Consider the following 20,280-nt stretch of genomic DNA (forward strand, 5'->3'; position numbering starts at 1 on the left):
AATTAATAGACATAAAAACTTGAAGATCTACTCATTACTAAAAGTGCAGGTTATATAAAAACTAAAGTGATGGTCAAACTTTTCACAGTGAAATTTAAGGTGTATTGATGGATTCATGTTGTCAACTCATGCATTGAGTAACATTACAAGTTAACGTTCCACCTTAAAAGTTGCTGGCAGTTGGCCCAGTGAATTAAGTATTTTTTTTTTCTCCGACTCCAGCTGCTGTGAGAGGCAGCAAAACATCCTTTCATTTTATAGTTAGTCTCCTAATAAAACTCTCCACTGTATGAACAGTGGTTACATGAGCCTCAAAACCAGCCACAACTCAGCCCTGAGCAGAGTGACCGTCCGCTATTGGCCAATCAACAGACTGCAGACAACAGGTCCCAGAACAAAGCCCACCACCTCCACATAGGAGCAAGACAGACTTTGTGTTGAAGTAATTTTGTTTCTTTTTTGGTTGATTTGTGTCTCTTTAATGTTGTTTTGCCCCTGTTCAAAGCAATTTGAACAGGGGCAGCAATTCTCTTTTTGATCATTTTGTGTCTCTTTGTGGTTGTGTTCCTTTTGTTTGTAGTTAGTTTGTGCCTCTTCAAAGTAATTTTGTGGGTGTTTTTGTGTCTCTGTAGGTGTTTTGTATCTTTTTGGTCCTTTTTCCTTTTTTGGTTGTTTTTTTGTCTTTTTGTTGTTGTTTTGCTGCCTTTTGTGGTTGTTTTGTGTCTCTTTGTGGTCAGATTGTGTCTCTTTGAGGTCATGTTATACCTTATTTGATCATTTTATGTCTCTTTGTGATTGTTTTGGCCCTTTTTGTAGTAATTTTGTGTCTCTTCAAAGTAATTTTGTGGGTGTTTTTGTCTCTTTTTGATCCCTTTGTCTAATTTTATGTTAATTTTGTGTCTTTTTTAAAAAAAAAATCATTTTGTGTCTCTTTGTGGTTGTTGTCCGCCTGTTTGTAGCAATTTTGTGTATTTTTAAAGTAATTTTGTGGAGTTCTTTTTTTTGGGTTATGTGTCTCTTTGTGGTTGTTTTGTGTCTTTGGTCCCTTTGACTCTTTTGGGCTGTTTAGTGTCTCTTTGGGGTTGTTTTGCTGCCTTTTGTGGTCATTTTGTGTCTTTTTTTTGATGATTTTGTGTCTCTTTGTGGTTGTTTCCCCCTTGTTTGGAGCAATTTTGTGTCTTTAAAGTAATTTTGTGGGTATTTTTTGGTTGTTGGTGTGTGTCTTTGTGGTTGTTTTGTCTCTTTTTGGTCCTTCTTCACTTTTTTGGTGTTTAGTGTCTCTTAGGGGTTGTTTTGCTGCCTTTTGTGGTAATTTGGTGTGTTTTTGGTCATTTTGTGTCTCTGAGGCAACTGTGTGTCTTTTTGTAGCCAATTTGTGTCTCTGAAGTAATTTTGTGTCTTTTTTTTGGCCATTTAATGTATCTTTAAGGTTGTTTTGTTGCGGTTTTTTTTTGGTATTTCTGTGTCTTTTTTTTTATCATTTTGTGTCTGGTTGTTTTCCCCCTTTTGTAGTTATTTTGTGTCTCTTTAAAGTAATGTTGTGTTTTGCAGTTCCTTCCCTTTGCTGTCTTTTGTGTCTCTTCGTATCATTTTGAGTCTCCTTCTGGTCGGTACATGTTACTTTGAGTGACATTTTGCAGGTGGACAGGGAGGCCCAATCCATCCCAGCAGCAATCATCAATATCCACCTTGTGTCTTACCTATCTAGTACTTATTTCTCTGGTTTAAAAAAAAACTAATTTATTTAAATGTCTTTACATGCTTTTATGCTGTATTTCATTTCTAATGCATTAGTACATCACGTGCAGCAGTTTGAGTTGCTGTTTTGTATGAAATCCGCTCTACAATAAACCTGCTGTGCCTTGCAGTTCCTCCTCCACACCGACAGGGGGCAGTGTCGCAATGAGGGCGCTGTTCTCCGTCTCCGGCATCCTCTGGTGTCGAGCAAAGAGGAGGGGGCTTTTCCTGCTCAAGTGAACACATCGGCCATTGAGGATAAGTTGAAGACACCACAGCTAAAGGCGGCTAGTCCGAAAGAAGACAATCCCTAAATATTAAAATAACACTACCTGCCGGACTCGCGCGGCTTCATGCTCTGCTACAGCGGAGACGTTTGAGTGTGTCGGCGTGTGTGCTGCACCAGGAGTCGGGCCACAGAGTGTGGGAAAATGCCATCTTTTTCATGGAGGTAATGTTGGAGACCAAGAGTAACGTTAGCTAACTGGAAAATATGTCATGCTAGGGATGAGTTTTCGGTGTGGACAGGCTCGGCTGACCATTGACTCATGGTTTTGTCAGCGTGGCAGTGCAGTCAGTTAATCGTTAATTTCCGTTATTCATAATTCCGGTAACTGTCGATGTGTTTTTGAAGTGTGGAGACAACCTGCTGGCTAAAGTGATGAACCGGTGTTACAGTAAAGTCTGTGACGTGAATAGGAATTTCACCAAGGCTAAACTAGCTTTATATTTCCACTACATTTTTGTATATACTATACTTTGACAGGTGTCAACCAAAATGGTGTCCACGTAGGCTCACCAAAAGCTGCTCACTAAAACTTGTTACCCTGTAATATTCAGATATTAGACACAGAGACAGTCATGCACTTTGATAGCTGTAAACCTGACGTGTGGAGCACTAGCACCCCTATATAACACTGACTATGGAGGAGTCATATTTGGTTCCTCTTATCAAAATGCAGTGTGTGATAAGACATTAATAAAAACACTGCAGCAGCGACATGGCTGAAAGTCCTGCACAGGTCATATAATCTGATGGGGCACAGAATTTGCTGCAACACTGCCACCAGTCAGGGTTTTTCCCTCCACACTGATGTGTTTACTGTGAATATATTAATTTATCCAGACCACACCCTCCAGCAACTAGGACGTGATATTTGCACAGTTGTTTTGATGGACTGGGTCATCTTCTTTCACTCCTTATTATCTGCTGTCATGTATTCACACAAGACACACACTCATGCCCTCCCCAGGTACATGTTGGCAGCTCTCTGTCTCTGCCTGCAGTCTGTGTTGGCGGCCCAGCCAGTGCAGTGCATTCCTCCATGTAATAAGTTGCTTGTTCAGAGCCCAGGTCTCTCTGCAGTGGGCTTCTGGCTGGCCAGGCCACAGCCGAGTCCCACACAAAGAGGCTCTGTTTGAGTCAGGCTCACAGGCCCCCCTGGGAGGAGGCCCAGCCTCACTTTGAATGGGATACACACTCGCAGTGCCACGACAGCAAGGAGCACACCTTTTTTCATGGGAAGCTAGGGTTTCATCACAGGTGTGTGCGTGAGTTATCAGTGTTAGGGAAGATGTTTGCGGGGGTGGGTTATGAGGCTCATCTGGCTGCTTTATAGCGAGCTTAACAGGTTATGGTTGTTTTACGTGCCTCCATACCATCCATACCGTCCCTCTGGCCAGCCTATGTTGTGCATAAAGACTGGTTAATGCGCACTACTTAGCTTGTGGAAACCAAGCCTGAGGGGACAGAGCTGCGATGTGAAGAGATTTCGGTTAAGTGGCGGAACAGGATATACCCAAAAAGCATTTTCCCATACACAATCCTTGGTCCATGGAGCCATATTTTGGCTTACGCTTCCAGTAAACATCTTTCATAGAACTGAATGGGATGCCATCTTTCAGTGCAGCATCAATATATCAACTTTCATACCAACAGTTGTGTAGTGTGCTTTGTGGCTCTGGAGGAAATTTTCTGAGAACCAGTTTTCATGGGTAGTAAGAATGCCAGACAGGAAGACGAGTCTCATGAAAGATAACAAGTTGCATTGTGGGAAGTGTAGGATCCAGTGGTTGTGAAGCTCGACTCAGCCAAGGGACAAACTGTTTTAGCGACTGCAGCACCACTTTTGCAGAATGACAGGAGTCTCAGGGCCCGTTTTTAGGAATTGAGGAAATTCTGTGCTCTGTTGAAGGGTAGGGGGATCCTGCCTAGGCACTTTTTTTGATAAAGAAGCTTTATTTTGATGCTTTTTATGCACTGTGACACTTATTTTACATAAGAAATACAAGAAAAAAGAAACAGTTTGAATCAATTTCTTTTACTCATTACATCTCGGCTGGATTACTGTAATGCACTTTATTTTGGAGTTAGCCAGTCCTCCCTTGCACGTCTCCAGTTAGTCCAGAATGCTGCCGCTCGTCTGCTAACTGGAGTACGAATGAGAGAGCACATTACACCCATCCTGGCCTCCCTCCACTGGCTGCCTGTGCACTTTAGAGTTCATTTTAAGATCCTTTTATTTGTTTTTAAATCTTTAAATGGCCTCACCCCGCCCTACCTCTCTGAGCTTCTTCATCCCTACGCCCCTGCCCGGTGCCTCAGGTCAGCTGATCAGCTGCTCCTTGAGGTACCGAGGTCTAAGCGAACGCTTAGAGGAGACCGTGCATTCTCCGTTGCTGCTCCAAAAATGTGGAATAATCTACCTCTGCACATCAGACAGGCCTCCTCACTGTCTGTTTTTAAAACCCACCTTAAAACCCACTTTTACTCACTGGCTTTTAACCCAGCATGAGACCTCGCTCTGTTTTTATTTGTTTGTTATTTTTATTGTTTTTTGTTTTAACTGCTTTTTATTATCTCACTGTTTTGTTGTTTTATGACCTCCTATGTACAGCACTTTGTTTCAGCTGTGGTTGTTTTAAAGCGCTTTATAAATAAAGTTGAGTTGAGTTGTGACTGAGATAATGGTCAGCTGGCTACCTTTCACCCTATTGCGGGGCCAGATTTGGCTGTGGGCTGCAAGTTGAGTGTCAGTGCTCTTGAAAGTTTGCTTAACTTTATAAATTCAATACTGAATTGCCAGAGTAGCGGTTTGACTCTTCCCATCATTATTGATCTCATTTCAAAATGTCTGTCCAGGGCAGCACCTTTAAGTTGCCTCTGCTTCAGACCTTTATTTATTAGATAGGACAGTCTAAGCATGAGGGGGAAGACAAGCAGCAAAGGGCCACAGGCTAGAATTGCACCCACGGCCATATATTGGACACCTGCCCTTTCTACTAAGCCACCAGATGCCCCGTTGTTTCCCTTATTGATTGTGAATTAAATGTTGTTGTCATTGTCACAATAAATTGATTCCAGAGGATTCAGAGCGATTCTTTCGATTCAGTTTGACGAGGGAGGAAATATCATGAGATGGAGCTGAAATGCTAACAAATGGACTTTAAAGCTTTTATACTGGCCACTGGCCTGTTTATGCTTTTATTATAAGTTCAGGTGAGCTTAAGAAAGTAGTAAACAGACATAAAAATTGTGTTTTAATGTCGTTATCCAGTAATTCTTATTATCAGTGTTGTTATGACGGTCTTGTCTTGATGCACTGATATGATTGGCTGTGTATTACAGAGAGAATTCAGTTTGCTAAGTTTGCTAAATATTGTATAGTTTTGTCTGTTATGTTCTGTACAATATCCCCTGATATACTGTGTTGTGTTCTCTTTAGGGTTTGGCCTGCACTTGTGTTGCTTCTCTTCCCTTCCACCGTGGCTGCCGAGGAGTCGTCACTACTGGAAGGCTGGCACGATGTCTGGCTCTTCCGCTTCCTTGTCAACATGCTGGGATACTCCTCCATCATCATCCCGGGCTACTTCCTCATTAGCTACTTCAAGCGCACCAATTACTTAGAAACAGGTTCGGGCTTGTGAGATACTGACATGTAATTTGGAAATGCATGCCACTTAAAAGCACTCAGAGTTGCTGTTCTGGTTCCTTCCTGATCCACCTTGATATCAAGTTTATTCATTATGTTTTATGTATGTTTCTTCTTGTCTTTCAGGTAGTGGGATTTGCTTCCCTGTCATAAAGACCTGTGTGTTTGGCAGTGAAGCCAAAACAGGTCTGTTAGATGACGTGTCAGTAGCACCCAGGAACGAGGGTGATGCGGGGTCGTCAGTCAAACAGGTCGTCAAATTAATCTTTTGTGCAGCCGGACTTCAGGTGAGGATCCTCCTACAGTTATTGTAGTCTAATCTTTAAAATTACATATAATGTTTTCTTTTGTTTGTGCAGCTGTAGAGGGCGTTGTTTTCTGTTTGTTTTACAGTTTGAGCTTCTCTCATCTCATTGCTGTTTACAAAGATGCTTAAGTGAAGTTTGTATAGAGGGAGGTGCTGGTTAACAGACACTGGTGCAAGCCAGTTACTTTACAATCTATGAACTCAAGCTCTACAGTAAAGGATAGGCCCATCCTAAAGCTACACTAATCAGTGTTTTCATATTAACAGTGAACCCAATGACTACATCCAGTGATAAAGTGGTCACTCATAGCAACAAACCCACACAGAATTATCGCCCAGCTCTGCAGACAACCTCAGCTATATGGGCCCCTTTTACACTACCTGTTCAAGGTGGGAAGTTGCGTGGTTATTCTTCCTCACTGTTTTGTATAAAAGGTACATTCATAGGATGGGGGACAGAGATCTCTCGCTTTTAAGCTGTCAATGGAGGCAGTAACAGTGCCAAATTTAAGTTTGTGTAAAGGGATAGCTGGCAGTTTGGACAGTGTGTTATGTCCGAAAGCTCACCACTGGGAGACTTAAAAAGGTAGTAGCAGTTAGCAGCTAACTCAGAGAAGAAAAATGGCAACCGAAAATGTCAAAATCAGAAATTCAGTGACCAATTTACCCCGCGATAGCTAATCAGCATTGAGATCCTCCAGTGACGTATGATGCCAAGGAGATACTGTCGGAAGTTCAGTCATTGATTCAGTGTTTTTACGCACATGATGTGATTTATTCACATGTATGAAGTGAGTCAACACAAAATATTCTAGTGTTCAAACTCACGTGAGTAATGCGAAATTCGCATCACATTTGGTGTGAATACAACATAAGAAGGGCTTAAGATAAGCATCAACATTTAGTATCTAAGGAGCCAGACAGGAGGTGGTGGAGACCCAAACAGAGCTTCAGGCCACAAACACAAATACAAATGTGTTTATAAACTTGGCTGTTTAATTTAAAGTCAGCAAAATCAAGTGGGTATCCTCAAAAGCCTTTTTAGCACAGCACTCCATCTTTGTGTTTCCCTGGAGAGTGTTGACTTGCAGAGCTGTGGCAGAAGGATACATCCTGGTAGTTACATATAGGTTTGTTGTCAGAGCACCACACCCTTAACAGACATGCAACATGCAACTAGCAGGATGAAGACACCGTCTTGATTACAGTGTAGTTGTGTTTACTTCACAGCCAGTATGGAGAGGAGAAAGGATGACTGTGATCATTGTGTGAGAGCAGACATCACTAAATCCAAATCTTCTGTTTGCCTTAAGTTCATAGTGACACAAATACCCAGAAGAAAGCTGAACCATCCAGCACCATGTTGTGTGAAGTCTACTTTTAAAAAAGCTAAAGCATTTTTTGTTATTCTCAGGCATCGTACCTGACATGGGGAGTCCTGCAGGAGAGGGTGATGACACGTTCATACGGCGCCACGACCCCAGAAGAGGAGGGTGAGAAGTTCAAGGACTCTCAGTTCTTGGTCTTCATGAACCGTATCCTGGCTCTGACCGTGTCGGGCCTGTGGTGCATCCTGTTCAAGCAGCCTCGCCATGGAGCACCCATGTACAAGTACTCCTTCGCCTCGCTCTCCAACATCATGAGCAGCTGGTGCCAGTACGAAGCCCTCAAGTACATCAGCTTCCCCACTCAAGTCCTGGCCAAGGCCTCGAAGGTCATTCCCGTCATGCTCATGGGTAAGATCGTCTCCCACAAGAGCTACGAATATTGGGAGTACTTCACCGCCGTGCTGATCTCAGTGGGTGTGAGCATGTTCCTGTTGTCCAGCGCGCCCAGCAAGCACCCGTCCACCGTCACCACCTTCAGCGGGATCGTCATCCTGATCGGCTACATCGTCTTCGACAGCTTCACCTCCAACTGGCAGGACAACCTGTTCAAGTACAAGATGTCGTCAGTGCAGATGATGTTCGGGGTAAACCTGTTCTCCTGCCTCTTCACAGTCGGCTCGCTGCTGGAGCAGGGTGCCTTCTTCGACTCGCTGGCCTTCATGACACGCCACTCCGAGTTTGCCTTCCATGCCGTCTTGCTGTCCGTGTGCTCGGCGTGCGGCCAGCTCTTCATCTTCTACACCATCAGCCAGTTTGGTGCCGCAGTCTTCACCATCATTATGACCCTGCGACAGGCCATCGCCATCCTCCTCTCTTGTTTCCTCTACGGTCACGCCGTCACCTTAGTAGGAGGATTCGGTGTCGCGGTAGTTTTCTTGGCACTTTTCTTACGGGTGTACGCACGTAGTCGCATGAAGGCAGGCCGGCGGTCAGCGCAGCCGCTCGCACAGAAGGTGTAGCACTCCGAAGTTGCGCCAAACTGGGAACTGAAACCACGTTTTCTGTGGTGCTTTTTTGTCTATTCATGTGTTATCTTTTGTTTGTTTTTGTTTTTACTGTTCTTTTCCATTGGTTTTATTTTTTCTTAGCAACGGTACACAAAGGGATTCTGCAGTTTTGACTCTTACACCAAGATGCCCCCACGGGGTCCATGTGATTCGTCAGGTCAGCAGTCACAGAAGTTTTTGAGTGCCTGTAAGATTGTCTAAGACACAAGTCCCAAACTATAAACTTTGCAGACTGCCTCTTCACCTCTTTGACAGTTAACACTAGTATGTTTTTCTTGAACGTGGCTTTTGCAGCCGATACAGATGACTGTGACCCTGGAAAACGTATGTGTATGGTGAAGCATTAATTTTCAAGTGTTAATGACATTGCCCTTTACTTACCTTTATGCCAGATATTTGAACAAGAAGGTCACGTTCTGTAATGACAACACTTTGTTATCTTTCAGGCACAATAGCCAGACGCTTATCACACAGTCCTCCATGTTGGAGAGCAGGGGCCTTTACGTGTCTTAATGTGGGAGTTTATCTCGTAACGCTGTAAACATAGCCTGAAAACATGGTGCACACATATTGTTTAAGTTAAGGTAAAAAACAGTTTGCGTAGAAAAGAGCGCACTCCTTACAAGTTGTATCATTTTACCCCGACATCAGAGAACTAGATGCTGCTGTGGGTACTTTTTGCACGGCATTATTTTAAGATTTTTTTGTTGTGTTTCAACACAGATTTTACTTAATGTTTTAACTTCGGGCTAAAAAGTCTTGTAAATATATCTCTTAGTCATTGTTTATTTCCAACTTGTCTGTTGTGTACTTTTGTAAAAGGACTGCTTCATGTGTTTTCACCGTTACATGTGAATGTTTGGAAGAATACTGAGCGGATGATGATGAAGATGATGATGTTCATTGCTGTCATAAGGATGTAAAGATACTGTAAGCCCAAGTGGGGAGTTTGCAGATCAGAATACATACAAGGGAAATGCAATGTTACTGGTACCTTGTTTTTATCATTCTACTATTTCCTCTGGTAACTGGATTAATAATAAAACATATTAAATTAACTTAACACTATAAAGTGAAGAGGTTTGATTTCACCGGTCCACATTGCTTGTGCTGCAGGGTTTGCCTCATGGTCTGTGCTGTTTGCTTTTCAGATAATACAGTAACAATGATAATAAACCTTATTTATGTAGCACATTTTATTCATAAAATCCAACTTAAATTGCTTTTCATTGGGTTTAGGAGCTAAAATAACAGTTCTTGTTTATATTTGAAGAATATTAATTATTATTTAGTCATGATTCACTGATAGTGATTGACAGCTTGGCCACTGATTGTCAAATATGCTGCACCTGTAGTAGTTGGGGGTGTGGTAAAACTAACAAAGGGAAGTTGCAGGAAAACATGCAGAAATATAAAGAGTAGTTGTTTTTTTGTTTTTTTTTAATCTCATTGGACAAGAATATATTAGTAACATCTTTCTCACACACATAACCTACATTTGAATTTGGCATTGTTAATTGCATTGGACTGCATTGTTTTGGGAGGATACCTGAGGTTACCTACTTTCAAGCGACAAGTCCCATGGTGCCTGGATCTTCAACAAAGGTGCGTTAAGACTCATTCTGTTGCTGTAATTGTGAAACGGAATAGCCAGTATATTAGGAATAATGATTGTAAACAAAATTAAAAACAATTTTAACATCAGTTGAACTTAAATACAGCCACAAAAAATGAAGTAATGCAAAGACTTAGCAGAAGTTTGCCTACTTTAAAAAGAAGGCTTGCTTGCTAGCAGCTCTGGCTGGTAGATCCATTGTCGACAAAAATGTTAGATAAACTAGGGATGTTCCTAACAATGTTTTTCTCTGATTTAAATGAAAGTTTAAACTTCGACAAGTCTTTAAGTAAGAAAACACCCAGAAAACAGTCAAAAATGAGCTATAAGGTTCATAAACTTTAACTGAAAAAGATAGTGTGTGTATGATAAAAGCCTTTTAAAATCATTATTTACATTTACATGTTGAAGAAACCAGTTTGAGATGATCTGAGCTTTATGACCGCAGTGTACCCATCTTCTGATGGCTACTTCCAGCAGGATAACGCACCATGTCACAAAGGGATGGACACGGTCAGCAACAATACTCAGGTAGGCTGTGGTGTTTAAACCATGCTCAGTTGGTACTAAGGGGCCCAAAGTGTGCCAAGAAAATACCCTCACACCATTACACCACCACCACCAGCCTGAGCCGTTGATACAAGGCAGGATGGATCCATGCTTTCATGCTGTTTACGCCAAATTCTGACCCTACTATCTGAATGTCGCAGCAGAAATCGAGACTCATCAGACCAGGCAACATGTTTCCAATCTTCTATTGTCCAGTTTTTGTGAGCCTGTATGAACTGTAGCCTCAGTTTCTTGTTCTTAGCTGACAGGAGTGGCACCTGGTGTGGCCTTCTGCTGCTGTAGCCCATCTGCTTTAAGGTTCGACGTGTTGTTGGTTCGGAGATGATGGGGCAGAGCTGTGTGGAGATAGAGAGGAGAGATGCACACTGGCATGGCCTTTTGGAAGAACAGTGTTCTGTAATGCAAATTGGCCCTATATCAATATTAACAGTATTGTCTAAATCTATATCTTGCTTAAAAATTAATTGATATATCGTACATAGTCGTTATATCGCCCAGCCCTAGCTTAAAGACCTGTAAACAGTGCACTGATGAGCCTACTAGTAGTAACGAGCATGCAGAAGCTTGCAGGTCTGATCTTGGCAGTGATGTTTCAATAACAGGTTTTTGTTGTAGTTATGTTTTCTTACATGTGGCTGGAAAATTAAATCAGTCAGACTTCTTGCCTGAGGTGTAATGTGCTGAGATGATGTAATAAATTATACACACAGTTTCCCTCTTTGCTGACTTGGATCAATATTTAGAATCTCATTTAGAGGAAATTTTCTGTTATCCACAAATTGATGCAGTTTTCAAGGTGGTAAAGGTGAACAAGATGAACCGTTACACAGAGTTGGGTGTCATCTGCAAATAGGTTTTAGTGGTTATAGGTTTTCCTGTCTGCCATCTGTCCATATTCCTTCCACCCTCTCCTCTCTTGTCAAGAAAAGACAGCGTATGATACAGTATTTTCGAAACAAACATGTCTATGCTGCTCTTTGCATTTTGCACTGATTATTAAAACCAGACCACTATTATGATTCACTGAACAGCAAACTAAAGGCCGTGTTTGACTGTGAGGTGAGAGAAAACATTTCCCCCTGGTTTATCAATCTCACAGCTGCTCAATGGGGGAATTTCCCCTCACCTCTCATTTCAAAACGGCCTACACCCCATCTGGTTTAGAGTAGTGCGTCATGATGTCAGCATCTCCAGTCCTCCTTTCAATAATGCAAATGACAACCAGGAGGTGGGGGTTTGAGAGAGGACACAGACATACAGACCTCTTGTTTCAGCCCCCAACAACCAGTCACTCTGGGCTCTCGCTCTGACTGCAGGGATGAGTGTTTTTATTGTAATTTTTATTAGCCAGCACGAGGATCTGACTGTTATGGCACTGCCCGGCACGACTCCAGAGCTTCCCGAAACAATCTCTGTATTCTTATCCTCAAAGAGCAGCTTAACTGCAGGAGGATTCATAGCTTTGTCAAAGTCTGGAACAGTTAGACATTTTAATCAAGAATATTAACATTTTAATATCTGTATGAAAAAATTAAGCTACCTCAAGGTTCAACATCATTATTATTATTATTTTTTCACTTGCCTGGTCAAGCAAGCAGGTCAGAAATCTACCTACCCTCAGTAAATTGCAGTGTGCCAACTGTTTTAATCTTCTTTTGTATGCACTGTTTTCGGCTCAGCACCTGCCCGTTTTTTGGTTTGGATGTGCGTGTGGACTTCTTTGTATGTGTTAAACTGTGCAATACATACATGGAGTTTTGCCCACATCCTCTAACACCACCCACCAGAACTGCTGTTTCCAGGATAATTAAAAATGCTCACTTGTGCTTTAGCTCATAAACATAGTCTTTACCCACCGTCATTTTCTTGCAAGTGCCAAAACAGTAGGCTACTGCACGTGTGCAGCTCTCAAATAAGAAATGAAGTAAGCAAGTTGGCTCACTCTGTAACTACCTCCATCATCAGCTCTGGAAAAAACAATGGGTTTAATTCTTTTTTACCACTTGCCCGATTAGGCAAGTGAGTTGCTATATTACTAGCCCGACGGTAATTTACCTGCCCCAGGCAATCGGGCAGTCCCTATTATTAAATCCTGTACCTGTCGTTAGCCACCTTAGCTTTGCACAAAGACTGAAAACCAAGCCCACGGCGCCAAGCTTTGAGGCTAATTTCACACAGTGGCCAAATATGGAATCACAATGTCTGGGTCCATCATGTGATGTTGGGCCTCAAAAAGACTGCTCCATAGACTTACATTGTTAAAGAGACATATGTAAGTCAGTGGTTACATTTTTTTGAGTGTCACAGCCTCCACGAAATGACGTGTTTCACTATCTGGATTTGATTTATTTGCTCTTAAGGATCTAGAAGATGCATGATTTAATCAATTTATCCCCATTCAAGTCAGCGAAGTGCTGGGGCGCCTAGTAGCTCCCCTGGTAGAGCAGGTGCCCCATGTACAAAGGCTCTGTCCTTGCCGCAGGGGCTGAAGGTTGGATTGCAACCCACAGCCCTTTGCTGCATGTCGATCCCTCTCTCTCTGCCTTTCATGCTAACACTACCCTGTTGATTAAAGGCAAAAAGCCCCTAAAAAATAAAACATTAGCAGAGTGCTGTAACAGAAGCCGCTTGACCGGCTGAAGTGAACTGCGCAGTCTCTAATGCAGTTGCTCTATGGGCCCCACGACTTCACAACATAGACATCAAGCCTTTTTTTGACTTCATGCATGGATGTATAAAGAAAACTGGAAACAGTATTGGAGGCAGGGCCCTGTTTATTTCTTTGAAAGTTGCTCTCGCAGTGCATGAAGCCAAAATTATTCATCTGCCACGTATGATATTACCTGGATGATCTGCACTGCTTCTGCACTGTGTGCCCCATATGCCAAGCACATTAGAGACTTCCTTGACTACACCGAATACTGCAGATTTGGCGCCCTGTTAACTTGAATGGGGATAAAATGATTCAATTGCATGGCTCTTCTAGACTTTACAATTGTTATCGAACCAAATAGATCAAACCCAGACAGAGAAACTTTCATTTAGCGGGGTTTGTGACGCTCAAAAAAATGTATCCACTGATTTACAGATGCCTCTTTCACAATATAAGTCTATGGGAAAAGTCTTGTTGAGGCCTAATGACATCGCATGATGGACCCAGACGTTGTAATTCCACGTTTGGCCACTGTGTGAAATTGGCCTCAAAGCTCGGCACTGTGGGCTTGGTTCCCAGTCTTTGTGCTAAGCTAAGGTAGCTAGTGGATTGCCCAATTGCCCGGGGCAAGTAAAATACTATGTCGGGCTAACTTGAATGGGGATGAAATGATTCAATCGTGCGGCCCTTCTAGACTTTCCAATTGTTAACAATCTGAATGGATCAAATCCCGACAGTGAAACAAGTAATTTTGCAGGGTTTGTGACGCTCAGAGAAAATGTATCCACTCATTTACAGATGTCTCTTTCGCCATGTACGTCAATAGGAAAAAAGTATTTGGTGGCTACTACGAAAATTGGCTTTAAAGTCCAGCCCACTTCCTGGGGACTGCTCTTTATACATCTATGGCCAGGGCCTGTAACTTCCTGGGTCCTCTGCTGGTTGCCCGGTAACAAGTCCCAACCAAGAAATAGTCTGGTACTTAACCCTCTGTGACATGCAGCTTGTCTTTTTTACACTTTTAGTATGGATTAAACCGCTGATTCCCAAATGGTCCAGCCACAGGGTCCAGATTTCTCCTTAGTCACTAGTTCAAGGTTCACACAGTTTAATACATTTGGCGTTATTTTTGCGTTTGGCCATTTGGTCTAGCTAGCAGGAAACTACACTTCAAAATAAAAGCTTGACAAACTTGGGAACCACTGGATTAAACAAACATAGTATAGAGTGTCAGTTACTGAGCTGTATATATGCTGGTAGGTGCATTTTGTTACTTTTGGCGTGGACCAGGCTAGCTGTTTCCCTCTGTTTCCAGTCTTTGTGCTAAGCTAAGTTAGTCAGCTGGTGGTGGTAGCTTTGTATTTATCATTCAAACATGAGAGAAATATCAATCTTCTCATCTAATCATCGGCAGGAAGAACAAAGAAGCAAATTTCCCCAAATGTTGAACTTCTCCTTTAAATATTTTTTTGGGGTCTGAACAAGCAGCAGTGATATCACAAGGCAGCCTCTCTAACCTTTAGGCCACTGCCACGCACTCCTTTACTGTACGTGTGGAACACAAACAGTGTGACAAACCACGTGCAGCTCTTACACCTAGTTAGAAAGGTTATAGCTTTTGTGGGTTGTGTAATTCATACTTCGTGGTAGAAGGTTTTTATTTCTCTTCATCTTGCTTCCTTCCTACTCAGTGTGGGCGTTAATCTTGTTCCTGTCTCTAGTATTTACCAAGTGTGTCAGATATGAGAGGTAACACGATGCCTGCAACAAAGTTCTTTCAGATCATGAAAATCAAGTTTTCTTCTCTGACATCTTGCATTGTACATATCATGGAAACTTAATTATCCCACTGTTGCACACTGGCCTACAAGACAGTGTGGTTGCAGCACTGTAATGCCAAGCTACACCTTTTTATTTATCTCATGTCATCTGCAAATCTTTGGTGATACAAAAACTGCACGTCTCAATGGTGGTCTGTTATCGTTGCTGAGTAACTAACACACTAAGATATTTATTCAATAAATCAAATATGCAGAGACTCAGAGACGCAGTGTGACTGAATCGCGACTCTTTTGTAAGTAGGACATGTGGTCTTCCAGTAAACACACTTAAAGCTCATTTCTTGGCATCACTGCGCAGAGACGCACAATACAGAGAGATGAGAGGATACAAAGGTCACAAGAACTGCGACAGCACAAGCAAATGTTACACACCGGCCCACTGAAACACCAGGAACCCCCTCCTCCAATAAATACACTCAGCATTCGTGGGTTGAGAGCAGATTTACACACGAGAGTCAAATGTTTCCACAGGAAGTCTTGTATGTCGAAACAAGGGCAAGTTAGACCAGATTTATCTTTCAACTTTATGAGGGAAACCTGCGCTGACTCTTTATGAACTCAACCAGGAAATTTCCACCAGCTGAACCAGACAGAGACCTTACAGCTCGCCCAGGCAGCTCTTTAAAGTCACCAACCAGGATATTTCCTATGTTTTATTTGCCTTTAATGTTTTTTTTAGCATTCCTGAAAACATCCACCTTCTCCACAATTTGCTGCAAGTAACATTTGTTATATTTTCATGAGTCAAAAGATGAGAAAAAAAGTCTGTTACACTTAAATCCGGTCTCAGAGGGATCGTCAATATTCAGACACTTTCACTGTGTGACCTTTCACCTCCAGACATCAGCATCCTGCTACTCAGCTATCAAGACTGTATCAGTGCATCATTCCTAAAAGGCATAGTCTTGTGCATGTTCCAAGTTAATATGTGGAGTTAAGTTTTGTGTTTGTTTGTTTGTTTAGGTGAAAGGAGCACTACCTAGATTTAGTGACACCTAGTGGTGAGGATTGCAGATTGCAACCAGCTGAAATTTCTCTTACGTGTCAAGAGTGAACTCCCAGTTAGGATTAGGTTTTTACTGGGAGCCAAATTATCCACAGAGGTCACGTTGTCTCTGAAACAAACAGAAACTGGTAAAAATAATCAATAAAGCAGTTTCACATGACTAATTGTTTCTTGAACACTTTTTAAAAAATACTATTAAGTACTTTTCAAAAAAAGACAGTAAAATGAAATGTGTTTATAGTCCGGTTGTAAGTAGAACCCAAAGTAAGCTTCGTTAAAGAGAAAGAAGGAAAAGTAGATAGATAGAATAATAGAATTAAAAAATAAAATAAAAAATAAATTCAAAACAAATTGATTGATAAAAATAACCAAATAAAATTAAAATAAATAATAATAATAATAATAATAAATTTAAAAAATAATAGGAATTAAAGTAGTTTATAAAATAATTCCATTTCTGAGTGAACGTAGCATTGGAGCCTTTCACTGTTAAACTTATTTTCTCAAATTCAAAAAAAGGACATAACATCCTTAAGCGACAGCAATATAGATAGGGGTTACAGGAGATTTCTACAGGAGTAAAATGCGACATATCGCAAAAAGGGAAGTACAGGCTAAAATTTCTGACTGTGAGTAATTTGGAGTTGTTCAGATGATACCCTGAATATACCAATAAAAGGAACCATATTTATCTGAACTCCTAAAACCTTTATTAAAACCATTAAACAAAAGTCAGTTGAGAATTTATGTAGTCTGGGGCAAAAGAAGAACATATGACTGTTTAGGACTTGGTGATTTAAACCGGTACAAACACTGAATAAAGCCGCTTCACTTTAAAATCAGTGTTTTTCTGATGCCAATTGTCGCTGAGGGGCTGCTAGCTACGGTGGCCGACGTGAAATCGGGAAATGGCCCCATCTAGAGGCAGTGATCAGTTTGTCTGTTCTGGTCTACTGTAGAAACATGACAGTGTAACATAGTGATCTCTGTGGACAAGGAGCGACCTTTTATTAAACGGCTCATTCTTTTTTTTTTGTTTTTAAGATATTTTTTGGGGCATTTTTAGCCTTTAATGGACAGGACAGACAAGTGTGAAAGGGGGAGAGAGAGAGAGGGAGTGACATGCAGCAAAGGGCCACAGGCTGGAGTCCAACCCGGGCCGCTGTGGCAACAGCCTTGTACATGGGGCACCTGCTCTACCACTAAGCCACTGATGCCCCATAAACGGCTCATTCTAAGGTAACGAAAACACAACAATATACTAAATATTATATTGTATATTGTATCTTTGTCATACTGCCCCCCTAAATCCTACACACTGGACCTTTAATCAGGAGATGACATCTGTCTGATTGTTATGGAAATGTGGATGTTAAAAGTTTTGCCTTCTTCTGAGCACTTGTCAAAATATCGTTTTTTATCTCAAAGTACATTCCTGTCATTTGTGGTTTCCGCAGTCAAGACTTAGTGTAAACGAGTGTAAAATGTCTTTACCAAACAAAGCAACATGTTATTTTTACATTCATATCCATAATGTAGTGAGTAGTCAAAAATGGATATAATTTGTTTTGCAAATTATTTGTAGACGCAGCAAAGGGTGGTCGAGTTAAGAAGGCATCAGAGGTGTCACAAAAACATAGTTTTCGGCATGTTTCTGAATGACACAGCTGAAGTTTCCTGCTCTCACTTTGACTGGAGAGAGAATGAGTTGTGTGTTCAGGAGGGACAGACACCTACACTTCACTGTTTTTAATGATGAAAGCAGAAATGCTGTGGCCGCCTCCTCAAAGCAGTACGAAACACATGACTTCCAGGAAAACTACATACTACACATTTCCCCCAAAGAGTTCAGCTGATGATGCCTCACGCTTTGAAGAAACTCAAGTCTTCAGTTTATGGCTGTCCTCGTGCTTCTGTGATGCCACGTTCATTCACAAATTTGAGCTTATGGCTGTTATTTCTGGAAAAACTCTCATTTGTTCTGCATTTTGTGGAAGTTAAAATGACTAATAACATGTTTGAAGGAACTGTGTGACATTGGTGTGACACAGTTTGCATGATCCCATTTTGCTGATGTCAAATATTAAGCAATTCATGTCATTTCAGGTTAAAATGCCTGTCACGCGGGTGGGGACACACTGTGCAGGTGAGTAACTGCTCTGTTTGGGCAAGAGAAGGTTTCTAGGAAAATTCGAAGGTAAGTTAAGTCAGTGTTAGTCATCTGTCAGGCTTATTACAGAATAGCCCAGAGTGATAAGCTAAAACAGTATTTACTATCCGCACCAAAGCTGCAACTTATGATTATTTTCATTATGTTTATTTTCTTGATGAAACGTTTTGTCAATAAAATGTCAGAAAATACTGAAACATGCCCTGTGTAATTTCCCTGAGCCCAAGGTGATGTCCTCAAATGGTATGTTTTATCTGACCAACAGTTGAAAAATCCAAAGCTATTCAGTTAATCATCATGTATGACCATGGATGGTTTCCTGAATGAGTCTACTGGGTACAGGCCCAGAGGCCCAAAGTGGCGGGGGCTCCCCTACCTTCAACTGCAAAATATCACCCAAATAAACATGTACTGATCTGGAAGAGACTCAAAATGACCACAGAGAGTTTCAAAGGAACTGCAATGAGACACAAAGTGGTCATGAAAAAGACAGAATGGCCCTCAGGAGACACAAAACCACAGACCACAGAAAACGACAAAATGACTTCAGGGAGACACAAAATTACCTCAGTGATACCAAACGACCATAAAAACACAAAATAAACTCAGACATAAGACATGATCAAAAAAAAAAGAAAAAATGACCTCAAGGAGACACACAGTGACCTCAAGGAGACACAAAACGACCACAGAAAAGGACAAAATGACCTCAAAGAGACACACAGTGACCTCAAGGAGACACACAGTGACCTCAAGAAGACATAAAACGATCACAGAAAAGGACAAAATGACTTCAAGGAAACAGAAAATGGCCATTAAAAAGACAAAACGACCTCAAAGAGCCACAAAATGGCCTCAGAAATGCACATTGTGACCTCAAGAAGACATAAAACGACCACAAAAAAGGACAAAATGACCTCAAAGAGACACAAAATGGTCATGAAAAGCAAATGGCCCTAAGGAGAGACAAAATGACCTCAGAGACACAGTGACCTCAAGGAGAGACAAAATGACCACAGAAAAGGACAAAATGACCTCAAAGAGACAGAATGACCTCAAGGAGACACACAGTGACCCCAAGAAGACACAAAATGGCCTTAGAGATGCACATTGTGACCTCAAGAAGCCACAAAATGACCACAAACAAGGATAAAATAACCTCAGAGACACAAAATTACCTGTGATACAAAACGACCAAAAAAACCCCCACAAAATGACCTCAGAGGTACTGATAAAAAAAACAGAAAAGACACATTACCTCAGACATAAAAAAACGACCAAAAAAAAAAAAAAAAGATGAAATGACAAACACAAAACAACTACAGAGATGCCAAAAGAGCCAAAGCCACCATGTCTAACTTGCCCCTGTGTAGATGAGGTTTTGGGGCCTTTTGCATACCTGTACCCAGGGCCCCATCTCATGATCCGTCCTTGTGTGTATGACAAGAGCATCAAATTCTCACGTTTAAGAAACATGAGAAAGAAGCTCATTTGGCTTTGACAAAAAAAAAAGACAATTCTATCATCAAGGTAGCTGTCTATCAGTGCAGCTGTAATCAGCACCATACCTCCACAGCAGTAATGACCAAGTATTAGGTTATTTCAAGGAGCTGTTGAGGCAGATTTAGGGCTCCAAAAAAGGGACAGTTGGCATTGTGAGATTGCATTTACAATCTTGTGAACAAATTGAACACTTAGCAAATTTAAGCAGGTACAGTAAGGGAGGTGTTAAAAATGTCACAAAAAGGACAGGCCATTACATTTTTAGTTCTACACTATTGCTGTGTCCAAATTTCACACTAGTTACACAGGGTATGTATTGTAAAGTAATCTGTAGATGTACATGGGACATTTCTGTAAAGACCGCCCCTAAAACTGTTACTCTTAATTTATGGAGCATGTCTCCACCTAGTGGTCACCTGGAGTAACTGTCCAAGGCATTTTTTCACTCATGCTGATGTCCCCTTTTCAAAATTTATATTATGATGCAGATTTAAATGGTATAAAAATGTTTTCTCTTTTGTTGAGGGCATAAAAAGAACCAAGACAGAACA

At 41.4% G+C, this 20,280-nt stretch overlaps 1 protein-coding gene across 1 annotated transcript; it reads left to right on the forward strand.

Annotated features, from left to right (window-relative positions):
- Positions 1-1,953: 1,953 nt before the first annotated feature.
- slc35b2 (solute carrier family 35 member B2) lies at positions 1,954-9,443 on the forward strand. Its single transcript, XM_033647859.2, has 4 exons — positions 1,954-2,188; positions 5,463-5,650; positions 5,796-5,956; positions 7,391-9,443. The coding sequence occupies exons 1-4, from the start codon at positions 2,169-2,171 to the stop codon at positions 8,321-8,323; spliced, it is 1,302 nt and encodes a 433-aa protein (XP_033503750.2). The 5' UTR covers positions 1,954-2,168; the 3' UTR covers positions 8,324-9,443.
- The last annotated feature ends 10,837 nt before the right edge of the window (positions 9,444-20,280 follow it).

This window comes from Epinephelus lanceolatus, chromosome 13 (assembly GCF_041903045.1).
Source record: "Epinephelus lanceolatus isolate andai-2023 chromosome 13, ASM4190304v1, whole genome shotgun sequence".
In the NCBI taxonomy this organism is placed as follows: Eukaryota; Metazoa; Chordata; class Actinopteri; order Perciformes; family Serranidae; genus Epinephelus; species Epinephelus lanceolatus.

Bases quoted from the DNA above. Each gene is read 5' to 3' on its own strand.
- slc35b2 (XM_033647859.2), top strand. From the start codon at position 2,169: ATGCCATCTTTTTCATGGAG. The intron at 2,189-5,462 runs GTAATGTTGGAG...TGTTCTCTTTAG, and splicing joins ATGCCATCTTTTTCATGGAG to GGTTTGGCCTGCACTTGTGT. The intron at 5,957-7,390 runs GTGAGGATCCTC...TGTTATTCTCAG, and splicing joins TTTGTGCAGCCGGACTTCAG to GCATCGTACCTGACATGGGG.